General features: G+C 44.1%; 1 protein-coding gene and 1 pseudogene across 1 annotated transcript; both read left to right on the top strand.

Annotated features, from left to right (window-relative positions):
• Positions 1-1,871: 1,871 nt before the first annotated feature.
• LOC100424808 (COP9 signalosome complex subunit 1-like) lies at positions 1,872-5,157 on the top strand (annotated as a pseudogene).
• Positions 5,158-9,929: 4,772 nt separating this feature from the next.
• GJA10 (gap junction protein alpha 10) lies at positions 9,930-11,561 on the top strand. Its single transcript, NM_001193951.2, is given in 1 exon segment — positions 9,930-11,561. A coding segment is annotated over 1 exon segment (1,632 nt).
• Positions 11,562-12,649: the final 1,088 nt, after the last annotated feature.

Here is a 12,649-nt window from a genome sequence, read left to right as displayed (position 1 = left end):
TAACTGCAATTGGAGTCAGTGCATGATTAAGGTGATAATTTTCTAAGATCTATTATTCTTTTTCTGTACAAAGGATGAGATAGGTAGTACCATGCTGCACCTTTAGTGTCTTTTTTTTTTTGAGACAGGGTCTCACTCTTGCCCAGGCCCCAGGCTGGAGTGTAATGGTGTGACCTTGGCTCACTGCAACCTCTGCTTCCCGGGTTCAAGCAATTTTCGTGTCTCAGCCAACCCAAGTAGCTGGAATTACAGGCATGTGCCACCACATGTGGCTATGTTTTGTATTTTTAGTAGAGATGGGTTTCACCATGTTGCCCAGGCTCGTCTCGAACTCCTGGCCTCGAGTGATCCACCCAACTCAGCCTTCCAAAGTGCTGGCCCTTTGAAAGGGGCCACTGTGCTTGGCCCCTTTCAAGACTTTAATGGAGGCACTAATCTCTGCAATTGTCCTAAGGATGAAGTATTGTTTTTCTGTGGGGGAATTTAAATCTTCCATCCAACTCTTTCCTCTATTATGTCCTATCTCCTCTGTGTTAATTCCTCTCCTCTTCTTTAATTTCTTTTAGGTTGACTACTTTTAATTCAATTTTACCTCTCTTAACTTTATTGTTCTCTGAGAGATTACACATGCATCCTTTGCTTATCGATGTTTAATATTCTGACTCTGATAAATGCATTCAAGATATTACATCTGTTACTTTTCAGGTGACTTTTTACCTAATACTGTACAAATACAGTTATTAATACAGCATATGTTTTTACCTCTAGTTAATTCTGACAGATAATTTGTACTTTGGGCTGATGTGCCAGGCTAGTGAAAGTTTAATGTCACCTGTCTACCTTTCATTATCATCCTTTTTTAAAAACTAAATGACCAAAAATAGAATAGGCAGATGATAACGATGAACTATCAGTAATTTTAAGCACTTCTACATTTTATATGGAAAAGAGCAAGCTTAGAAATGTGCCTCAGAGCCGTGATCTGAAACCCTCATTGGATTCTAGTGATGCCCTTGCAGTCAACACCTCTAAGATGGCAAGAAGATTATATGCTTGAGATGTGATTAGTGAAAGATGCTGCACACTGAGAGTTTGGAGACCTGGTCTATCAGCATTGGGCAAGTCGTTTGACCTCTCTGGAATTCTCATTCTTTCTCTAAAAAATCAGACCTAGGTTTCTAAGGTTACTATTGGCTTCCGGATTCTCTATTTAAAAAGAAAAATACTTTCTTGAGTCGTTTGTTTTGACCTAATAGAGTATTGCTACAACAAGAATGGTGACACACACCTGTAGTCCCAGCTACTCAGGAGGCTGAGGTAAGAGGATCACTTGAGCCCAGGAGTTGGAGTCCAGCTTGGGCAACAGAGCAAGACCCTATCTTTAAAATAATAATAATAATAATAATAATAATAATAATAATAATAGACTATTGGCACAGAAATGGACGGCATGCTGTGGCGGGGCAGGTGCAAGATGCCGCTGATGGTTCAGGTGCTTAATTTGCAGTAGGGGCTCCGCGCGGTGGCTCATGGCTGTAATCCCAGCATTTTGGGAGGCTGAGGAGGGCACATCACTTGAGGCCAGGAGTTCGAGAGCAGTCTGGCCAACATGGTGAAACCCCGTCTCTACTAAAAATACAAAAATTAGCCGGGCGTGGTGGCGCATGCTTGTAATCCCAGCTACTCAGGAGGCTGAGGCAGGATAATCGCTTGAACCCGGGAGGCAGAGGTTGCAGTGAGCGCCACTGCACCCCAGCCTGAGTGACAGAGGAAGACTCCACTTCATTAAAAACACACACACACACAATAAAATTTGCTGTAGGTGTGACCTCCTGCCCCGCACGGCCAGGAACTTAATCTTGAGGGCCAGCTTGTCGTCCTGTACGCTGCTCTAAAGAGGCGGCCGTGGTGCCCATGCAAGTCGACAAGGATCCCCCGGAGGACCTGCAGAATGCACCCGACGTCAACTACTTGGTGGACCCCACCCTGGAACTGGAGCAGTGCGTTGGCAGCTGCAGCTGCCGGATGCGCACCGAGCCGCTGCAGTTTATTGCTGGCTGACTATTGCCCCTTGCTGCGGGCAGAGGCCCTGAAGATGGCACTCTCCTTCCTGCAGATAATCTTTAACGTGGACCTGTACGAAGAGGTCCACCGGAAGCTCTTGGAGGCCACCAGGAATCTGCGGAACTCACCTGACGCCATCCCCGAAAGTGGCGTGGAGCCCCTCTGCCCCTGGACACGGCCTGGGTGGAGGCCACTCAGAAGGAGGCCCTGCTGAAGCTGGAGAAGCCGGACGCAGACCTGAAGAACTACAAGGGCAACTCCACCAAGGAGCGCAGCAGGCGTGGCCACGATGATTCAGCAATGCCCTCAAGTGTCACTCACGGCCTGAGGCTACTGCAGCAGCGCCAAGCACGCCATCAACATGTCCTCAATGTCTTCAAGGTCAGCGTCTACTTGCAACATTGGCCTTACGTGCTGAGCCGCGTCTGCAAGGCCGAGTCCATCCTGCAGATTGCCGAGTAGTGAGGACAGCGGGGCAACCAACCAGGCGCAGGCGGTCCTCACTGAACTCCCATGCGCTGCAGGCTTGGCGGAGCTGGCCGTGAGGAAGTACAAGAAGGCTGCCAAATGCTTCCTGCTGGCTCGGTTTGATCACTGTGACGTCTCCGAGCTGCTGTCCCCCAGCAACGAGGCCGTCTTTGGGGGCCTGTGCGCCTTGGCCACCTTCGACCAGCAGGAGCTGCAGCGCAACCTCATCTCCAGCAGCTCCTTCAAGTTGTTCTTGGAGTTAGAGCCGCAGGTTGGAGACCTCGTCTTCAAATTCCACGAGTCCAAGTGTGCCTCGTGTCTGAAGATGCTGGACGATGTGGCCACCTTGAGTCTTGAGGCCAGAAGTTTGAGACCAGTTGGGTCAACATGGCAAAATCCCGTCTCTACTAAAAAATACAAAAAGTAGCCGGTTGTGGTGGTGCCCGCCTGTAATCCCAGCTACTCGGGAGGCCGAGGCAAAATTGCCTGAGCCTGGGAGGCAGAGGTTGCAGTCAGCCGAGATCGCGCCGCGGCATTGCAGCCTGGGAGACAAAGCGAGACTCTGTCTCCAAAAAAACAAAAAAGGAGGAAATGTAGGACAACCTGCTCTCGGACATGTGTACCTCCCCCACCCCCACTCCCCCACCTCCCCACCGTCAGGACCCTGTACGCCTAGATTCGCAACTGCGCCCTCAACACACACAGGATGGCCACGCCCTCAGCCCAGCGGTGGCAGCGCAGGAGGGTGAGCTGAGGCAGCAAATCCGGGAGGATGTGGATCAGCGCAAGCACCACCTTCGAGAAGTCTCTGCGAATCGCTGTAGTTTCAGCACAGCGCCCAAGGCCGGATGGTGAGGGTCGCTGTGCTGCGCAACCAGATCCACGTGAAATCCCTCCCGGAGAAGGGAGCCGGGGGAGCGACTCCGGCCAACAGCCAGTCCCAATGAACACCAGCTTCTGAGGGGCGGCCCTCAGCCTCCGGATGTCTGCACACCCTCCCGCCCCCACGGACCTGTTCACCTCGAGGCAGCTCGCGGCCCAGTGAAAGGCCTGGCTGCTGTGTGCCCTCGCATCCCGTGTGCCCTCGCACCCTGTGTGCCCTCGCACCCCGTGTGTCCTGTGCTGGGGCCTGGGAGGCAGGCGGCCGCTAGCCATCCTGGAAGGTGGGGCCTGTAGCGCTTGACCACGTGGGTGGCTGCAACTAGAGAGCAGGCTGTGCAGCGCTGAGGCGGCACCACCTCTCGGAAACCTCCTTTTCCAAGGAGGAGGAAGAGAAGGAGGGAGAGGGAGAGGGGCCGGGGAAGGGGGAAGAAAAGGAAGAGGAAGAGGACGAGGAGGAGGAGGAGGAAGAAGAAGAAGGAGGAGGAGGAGGAGGAGGAGGAGGAGGAGGAGAAGAGAGGAGGAGAGGAGGTTTTTTTTTTTCTTTAGAAGAAGAAGAAGAAGAGGAGGAGAGGTTTATTTTTTTTTTCTTTTTCTTTTTTTCTTTTCTTTTTTTTTTTGAGATGGAGTCTTGCTCTGTTGCCCAGGTTGGAGTGCAGTGTCGCGATCTGGGCTCACTGCAGCCTCCACCTCCTGGGTTCAAGCTATCCTTCCACCTCAGCCTCCCGAGTAGCTGGAACTACAGGTGCACACCACCATGCCCAGCTAATTTTGTATTGTTTTGTAGAGATGGGGTTTTGCAATGTTGTTCAGGCTAGTCTCGGACTCCTGGGCTCAAGCGATCTGCTTGAGGCCTCCCAAAGTGCTGGAATTACAGGCATGAGCCACCAAGTGCTGGCCTTTTTCTTTTCTTTTCTTTCTTTTTCTTTTCTTTCTCTCTCTTTTTTTTTTTTTTTTTTTTTTTTGAGACAGAGTCTTGCTCTGTCACCAAGGCTGGAATGCGGTGGTGCAATCATAGCACTGCAGCCTCCTTGAACTCCTGGGTTAACGTTATCTTCCCTCCTCAGCCTCCTGAGTAGCTAAGACTACAGGCATGCACCACAATACCTTGTTAATTTTTTTTATTTTTTTTGGTAACGACGGGGGTCTCACTATGTTACTCAGGCTGGTCTCCAACTCCTGGCCTCAAGCAATCTTTCTGCCTTGGCCTCCCAAAGTGCTGATATTATAGGCATGAACCATCACACCCGACCCTAAAAATGTTTATTCTCTTTTTGAGATGTTTCTTCTTTCAGCATGTCATGATTTGCACTAAGACTTTAGGTTTGATTGCCACTCCATTATTATTTGTCCGCATTTATGAGGCCAGACTCACCCCAGGCACTTGTTTATGAAATCGGACATGACTCATTGATCTACGAGCATCGATTCCTAGAACAATCAACAGACTGAAAGAAATGCACCCAAACATAAATCACTGTATGCATTCACCAACGCAAAAGGAAAATTCTCATTTGTTTCACGTTTCATTTCCAAATATGATATACCAGGAGAGGTCCCAGCTTGATATCAATTAGAAAAAAATACTGTAAGAAAATTGCAAAGCACCAGAGGACATTTTGAACCTTGGGGGAGGACTAGGTTAAACTCCATTGATCAAAATAACTGTGCTCATTCTGGATTAGGGCCCCACAGCCACCTGATCAGAGCCTTTATATCTGCAACCAGCAGCAATTTTTCCACTAATGAGCCACACACGGTGCAACTTTAAGGTTCTGCGAACCCAATCGTGATTTTTTTGTTCACCCATAAGGTAAGTAGTAAATATGTGGAGTTTCTTGTTTATGAGAAATCTATAGAAAATCCTTGTGGAGATAGAAAGACAAGATCTGAAATAATATGCAGAAAAGGGCCATCAGCTTTTTACATAGGATATGCTGGATTTGTATTTGATAATAAAAGAAAATTCAGTAATAGTTCTAAGACCCACATTCATTTAATGGTAAAAAGTAGTTATTTTTAGAAAACAGACTAGTTGTCTAAAGGACAAAATGTCTTGTATTCTAGTATATAAGATTGTATTTTTTTTTTGATGTAGGCTAAGCTCAGTTTTCCTTGCTATTTAAAAATAATAATTTCCACATTTTAAAGAGAGAGTGGCAAAAAGCAGTATTATATAGTTTAGTACTGCCAAATAGGAGTAAGATTGACACGAGTTAGCTTTCCCATCTCAGGGTTTTTATATAAAATAGAAGCTATAGGTTTTTTTTAAGTGCTAAAGGAATCCTTTATTTATTTTTTTTTTTCCAGATCTCTACCTGCAGAGGAAATCTCTTTTTAAAATAAAGAATAATGACGAGAAAGTTTTATGGGAATAATTATGGGAAAAGACCAAAACTCTAAGACAGGATAGAATTTAGTAAGTTATTGCTTTTGGTTAATGAGGTCTGAGTCCTCATTTTAATATCTAATTTTTATTTGCAAGTAATATAAATGACTGCATTCTTAATTTTTGAATTTCAAACAATTCACAACTATATAGAGTAAATTATAAAAGTCTCATTAATACCTCTTCCAAATTCTGAGAGGTATCTATCACTTTTTCAATTTCATTAAAAAATTCTTTATATATGTACATACAGGTAAAAATGTACATAAACCTACACTTTTGATAAAAATCACTCATGCTTTCTTAGAAGTCTTTTTTCCTTTCCTTTCTCTTTCTTGCCTCTCTTTTTTCCACCTTAACTTCCCAACCACTCTCATCACCTTCAACAGACCTCAGGTAACCTATATTAAATTCCTGGTGTGTATCTTTCTGCATTTTTTTCTCCATGCTCAATAAAATCACATACATATATATCTCACATACACATGCGTAGATATATATGTACATTTACAGAGTTTTATTTTACTGAGTGATTTGCAATTCCACACTGAATCTTTGGATTAATTTGGGGAGAATTGACATCTTTACCTATATTGCAATTTTCAATCCCTGAGCGTGGTATATCACCATTAAATTAAATTTATTTATATAGTGGTGTGTGTGTGTGTGTGTGTGTATTTGACGTTGTCAACTATCCCCCTTCTTGAAACTCTGGCTTTGGGCTTTGGTTTCAGAGACAACACCCTCATGGTTTTCCTCCTCTCTCTCCTTGGCCATTTCTCATATTTATTTGTAGACTCTTTCTTCCCCTATGTTAGTCTCAGGGTTCTGTCATTGTCTCACTTTTTCTTTTTGTCTCTGGGTGATCCTCTCTACCTATTCAATGATAATTCATTAATGTTTATCTCCTGTTTGTACCATTTTTGTTGTTGTTGTTCTCTAGACCCAGATGCCTTCTGGACATCTCCACCTTTGCCGTTCAGTTTTGCTGGTAGAATCTGTATCTTTTCTTTCTTTCTTTCCTTCTTTCTTTCTTTCTTTCTTTCTTTCTTTCTTTCTTTCTTTCTTTCTTTCTTTCTTTCTTTTTTTTTTTTTTTGACAGGGTCTCGCTCTGTCGCCCAGGCTGGAGTGCAGTGGCCGGATCTCAGCTCACTGCAAGCTCCGCCTCCCGGGTTCACGCCATTCTCCTGCCTCAGCCTCCCGAGTAGCTGGGACTACAGGCGCCCGCCACCTCGCCCGGCTAGTTTTTTGTATTTTTTAGTAGAGACGGGGTTTCACCGTGTTAGCCAGGATGGTCTCGATCTCCTGACCTTGTGATCCACCCGTCTCGGCCTCCCAAAGTGCTGGGATTACAGGCTTGAGCCACTGCGCCCGGCTCTTTCTTTCTTTCTTTCTTTCTTTCTTTCTTTCTTTCTTTCTTTCTTTCTTTCTTTCTTTCTTTCTTTCTTTCTTTCTTTCTTTCTTTCTTTCTTTCTTTCTTTCTTTCTCTCTCTCTCTCTTTCTTTCTTTCTTTCTTTCTTTCCTTCCCTCCTTCCTTCCTTCCTTCTTTCCTTCCTTCCTTCCTTCCTTCCTTCCTTCCTTCCTTCCTTCCTTCCTTCCTTCCTTCCTTCTTTCCTTCCTTCCTTCCTTTCTAAGGGTCTCACTCTGTCACCCAGGCCAGAGTGCAGTAGTGCCATTATGGCTCACTGCAGCTTCAAACCCCTGGGCTCAAGTGATCCTCCCATGTCAGCCTCCCTAGTAGCTAGGACTACAGGCACTCACCATCATGCCTGGCCAACTTTTTACATTTATTTTTTGTAGAGACAGGGGCCTCACTATATTTCCCAGCCTGGTCTGCAACTCCTGGGCTCAAGCAGTCCTCCCGCCTCTACCTCCCAAAGTTCTGGGATTACAGGAGTGAGCCACCATGCCCAGCTAGAATCTGTATTTTTTTCTAATTATAATTTCTGGCACTGATGTGCTTAAAAAGCCCTCTACTTCAAGATTAAACAACATATTCTTTTATAATTTATTTTAATATGTTTTTACAGTTAATGTTTTGTTCCATCTGGAATCAATTGTTGTGTTTGGAGATAAGTTGGAAAAAAATCTAAGGATTCCAGGTTTTTCTCTCGTTTTTTTTGGTTGATATTCATTTTTGTATTATCAGTCTTGATTCATTTTATAGGTTAGTGGGAGTCCTTAGTGATCAAGTGCTGTGAGGTCTGGGACCAAATATAGCTTGTTATTGAATTCCTGGCATCTAGCACAATGCCTAGGTGATAGCAAGGTTTGATTTATTTAATTTAATTTTATTTTATTTTATTTTATTTTTATTTATTTTTTTTGAGATGGAGTCTTGCTCTATCACCCAGACTGGAGTACAGTGGCAGGATCTTGGCTCAGTGCAACCTCCGCCTCCCAGGTTCAAGCAATTCTGCTTCAGCCTCCTGAGTAGCTGGGATTATAGGCACACAGCACCATGCCTGGCTAATTTTGGTACTTTTAGTAGAGACGGGGTTTCACTATGTTGACCAGGCTGGTTTCAATCTCCTGACCTTGTGATCTGCCCTCCTCAGCCTCCCAAAGTGTTGGGATTACAGGCGTGAGCCACTGTGCCCAGCCAATAGCAAGGTATTAGCAAATATTACTGAATGAATGAATTATGGAAGGGGAGAATTGTTTCATTATCTATTTTTTTTTTTAATGGAGTTTCGTTCTTTCACCCAGGCTGGAGTGAAGTGGCATGATCTCGGCTCACGGATCACTGCAATCTCTGCCCCCTGGGTTCAAATGATTCTCCTGCCTCAACCTCCTGAGTAGCTGGGATTATAGGCGCGTGCCACCACACCAGCTAATTTTTCTATTTTCAGTAAAGATGGGAGTTCACCATGTTGACCAGGCTGATCTCGAACTCCTGACCACCCACCTCGAACTCGTGATCCACCCACCTCAACCTCCCAAAGTGCTAGGATTATAGGCATGAGCCACCACATCCAGCCTCATTATCTATTTTAACTTAATAATGATTTCCTATTTTTCCTCTGTATCTTTCTTATCTGGAAGTCTTCCATATCTTAGAAAGCTTTAACCTTCTAAGTATTTTAACCTTATTGAATCTTGAAAAACATTAGTTTTTCAGGATAAACCAAGTAACCTGTTCATGTCAGCTATACCTTGTTTCCCAGATCCTAAGCTTGCTAGATAAGCAGTTTATATTCACTTTTCTTCTAAGTTAGCAAAAATTCCATGAAAACATGATGTTCCAGATGTGGCTTAATGGATGTAATTATGTGTTATTACTGGTATTGTTTCTGTGTCTGCCTAATCTTTACTGCTACCCTGATATGAACCAGTTCCTGAGGATTTACTTGACTGATTTGTATTTTCTTTACCTATACTTTGTCTTGCAGTGAAAGCCCTGGATAATATATCATGAGGATCTACTTTATTTTGCCTGTTGATGGTTATTTTGGTGATAGGGTCAAGGAACATAATTTTAAAGTGAAAAGACAATTCCATTCACTATTATATATTGATGCCTTCTGTGTGCAATGACCAACATGCTTTAGAAAGAGTCTCTATCTGCAAGGGGTGTACCTTTCTAGGAAGGGGAACATAAGCCACAACCATCACAAAACTCATTTAGGCACAGTCCCAGGTGAATAATATTAATAATAGTGTTGTGAGGATTCAGGAAAGGGAAAAATAACTACAACTTGGGATGGGTAGGGAACACTTCCTGAGGAATTGAGACTCCTATGATCATGTCAGATGTATGGTAAGTAGAATATCTCATATGGATAGAAAAATGAATACAATTGTGCGATTAGAATGAATTGTACAAATATGGAGACCTATTTGTATACTAGAATAACAAGCAGCTGTGTGGGGGAGAGTAAAAGAGAATAGGAAGAAGTAAACTGTGGTGAAATTGTGGGGGGGTCTTTAGTGTTTTTTCGAAAATTAATGTCTTTGGAAATATCCTATTTTAAGCATGGGCTATAAATATTAGGGCTGGAATATCCTTCATAGTTTTGCTGACATACAAAAGAACCTGCTGTATTTTTGAGCTTGTGTCTATATGTTACCACCATGGGTGCTATTAACCTCAGTGTTTTCTGTATATTTCAGACATTAGTCTTTAACCATGGGGGATTGGAACTTATTGGGTGGCATCCTAGAGGAAGTTCACTCCCACTCAACCATAGTGGGGAAAATCTGGCTGACCATCCTCTTCATCTTCCGAATGCTGGTACTTCGTGTGGCTGCTGAGGATGTCTGGGATGATGAACAGTCAGCATTTGACTGCAACACCCGGCAGCCAGGTTGCAACAATATCTGTTATGATGATGCATTCCCTATCTCTTTGATCAGATTCTGGGTTTTACAGATCATCTTTGTGTCTTCTCCTTCTTTGGTCTATATGGGCCATGCACTTTATAGGCTGAGGGCCTTTGAGAAAGAGAGACAAAGGAAAAAGTCACACCTTAGAGCCCAGATGGAGAATCCAGAGCTTGACTTGGAGGAGCAGCAAAGAATAGATAGGGAACTGAGGAGGTTAGAGGAGCAGAAGAGGATCCATAAAGTCCCTCTGAAAGGATGTCTGCTGCGTACTTATGTCTTACACATCTTGACCAGATCTGTGCTGGAAGTAGGATTCATGATAGGCCAATATATTCTCTATGGATTTCAAATGCACCCCCTTTACAAATGCACTCAACCTCCTTGCCCCAATGCAGTGGATTGCTTTGTATCCAGGCCCACTGAGAAGACAATTTTCATGCTTTTTATGCACAGCATTGCAGCCATTTCCTTGTTACTCAATATACTGGAAATATTTCATCTGGGCATCAGAAAAATTATGAGGACACTTTATAAGAAATCCAGCGGTGAGGGCATTGAGGATGAAACAGGCCCTCCATTCCATTTGAAGAAATATTCGGTGGCCCAGCAGTGTATGATTTGCTCTTCCTTGCCTGAAACAATCTCTCCACTTCAAGCTAACAATCAACAGCAAGTCATTCGAGTTAATGTGCCAAAGTCTAAAACCATGTGGCAAATCCCACAGCCCAGGCAACTTGAAGTAGACCCTTCCAATGGGAAAAAAGACTGGTCTGAGAAGGATCAGCACATCGGACAGCTCCATGTTCACAGCCCATGTCCCTGGGCTGACAGTGCTGGAAATCAGCACCTGGGACAGCAATCAGACCAGTCTTCATTTGGCCTGCAGAATACAATGTCTCAGTCCTGGCTAGGTACAACTACAGCTCCTAGAAACTGTCCATCCTATGCAATAGGAACTTGGGAGCAGTCCCAGGACCCAGAACCCTCAGGTGAGCCTCTGACAGATCTTCATAGTCACTGCAGAGACAGTGAAGGCAGCATGAGAGAGAGTGGGGTCTGGATAGAGAGATCTCGCCCGGGCAGTCGCAAGGCCAGCTTTCTGTCCAGATTGTTGTCTGAAAAGCGACATCTGCACAGTGACTCAGGAAGTTCTGGTTCTCAGAATAGCTCCTGCTTGGATTTTCCTCACTGGGAAAATAGCCCCTCACCTCTGCCTTCAGTCCCTGGGCACAGAACATCAATGGTAAGACAGACAGCCCTACCGATCATGGAACTATCCCAAAAACTGTTCCATCCTGGATGCTTTCTTTTTCCTTTCTTCCTTCCTGGGGTGTGTATGTATGTTTCTGTTGACAGAGAGGCAGATGGAGAGGGAGATTATTTATGGAGAGATAAAATTATTCATTCAATACATTCAGTTAAATTCAATTCATAAAATAGAAAACCCTTATACCAATTGCTTTTATAAGTGCTGGGCATATAAATGGATAAAATACAGTCTCTGACATCAAAGGACTCAGGATGTAGGAGGAAAATTTAGACAGGTAAACATGTAAATGTATCAAGTGTAAGGCATCATGTTAGTGGGAATGAGTGAGCAAAGGAGGGAGTGGTCATATGGATAGGTCAGGGAAAGGTTCATAGTTGAAGTTATCTTGAACTGAATCTTGAAAGATGTGACAAGTTTTTCCAAAACTGGGAGGACTGGGGCACGTGAAAGAAGCCATCCTGGTTGAGGGAGCAGCACAGATAAAGTCTAAGAGGTGAGACACAGCAGTGCTGTCTGAGGAACTGTGTGCAGCTAGAGCACAGGGTGGTAGGAGGGCGCAGAGGGAGGGAAGCCTGGAGAAGTGGGCATGGAGGCCCTGTAGGGAAGCCATGGAGAACTGACACAGGATGTGGAGCAGAGGAGGGACCGGATCAGAGTTGCAGTTTAGAAAGTCCTTCTGTCACAGTATAGAAAACGGTCCAGAGGAAGGATCATTTGTAACCTTGAGTTGCCTTCATCTCACTAAAAAAGGAGGGTGTACTTCATTCTTTTAATATCTTTGACATTTCAAAGTCATATATCAATATTTGGTGATATATTTTACAAAGACAAGAATCAATATTGTATTGATTTTAATTTTGTTCTCTGAAAAACCACTGTGGGATAAACATTTCTTACCCATTATAAACATGAAATGGATATTTACTGTGGATTCTTCTCAATTCTGGAACAAAGGATGACACTTGCTTCCTCACTGTTCCCAATAGTCAACTGTTTCCATTAAAAAGAAAATTCCCCCAAGGTTGGCGGGGGAGCTTCTGAGTTGAGCTCACATACTTGTTTCTTCCTTTGTTCCATCTTTTTTGTGTGTGTGTTGATAATGACTGAATCCCTCTACCCTAGTTTTACATCTCGTATGCGTTTTGATACTGATGTTACTGTACTACAGCCATACCATGAGTGCAAATCAACCTACTTGGATTTTTACTAAAATACTTCTCTCAAACTGATATTCATTTCTTGTCAGTGACCAG

The sequence above is a fragment of the Macaca mulatta genome, chromosome 4 (genome assembly GCF_049350105.2).
Source record: "Macaca mulatta isolate MMU2019108-1 chromosome 4, T2T-MMU8v2.0, whole genome shotgun sequence".
NCBI lineage: Eukaryota > Metazoa > Chordata > Mammalia > Primates > Cercopithecidae > Macaca > Macaca mulatta.
The sequence above is the reverse complement of the archived record's forward strand: the minus strand, read 5'-3'. Positions and strand labels throughout refer to the sequence as shown.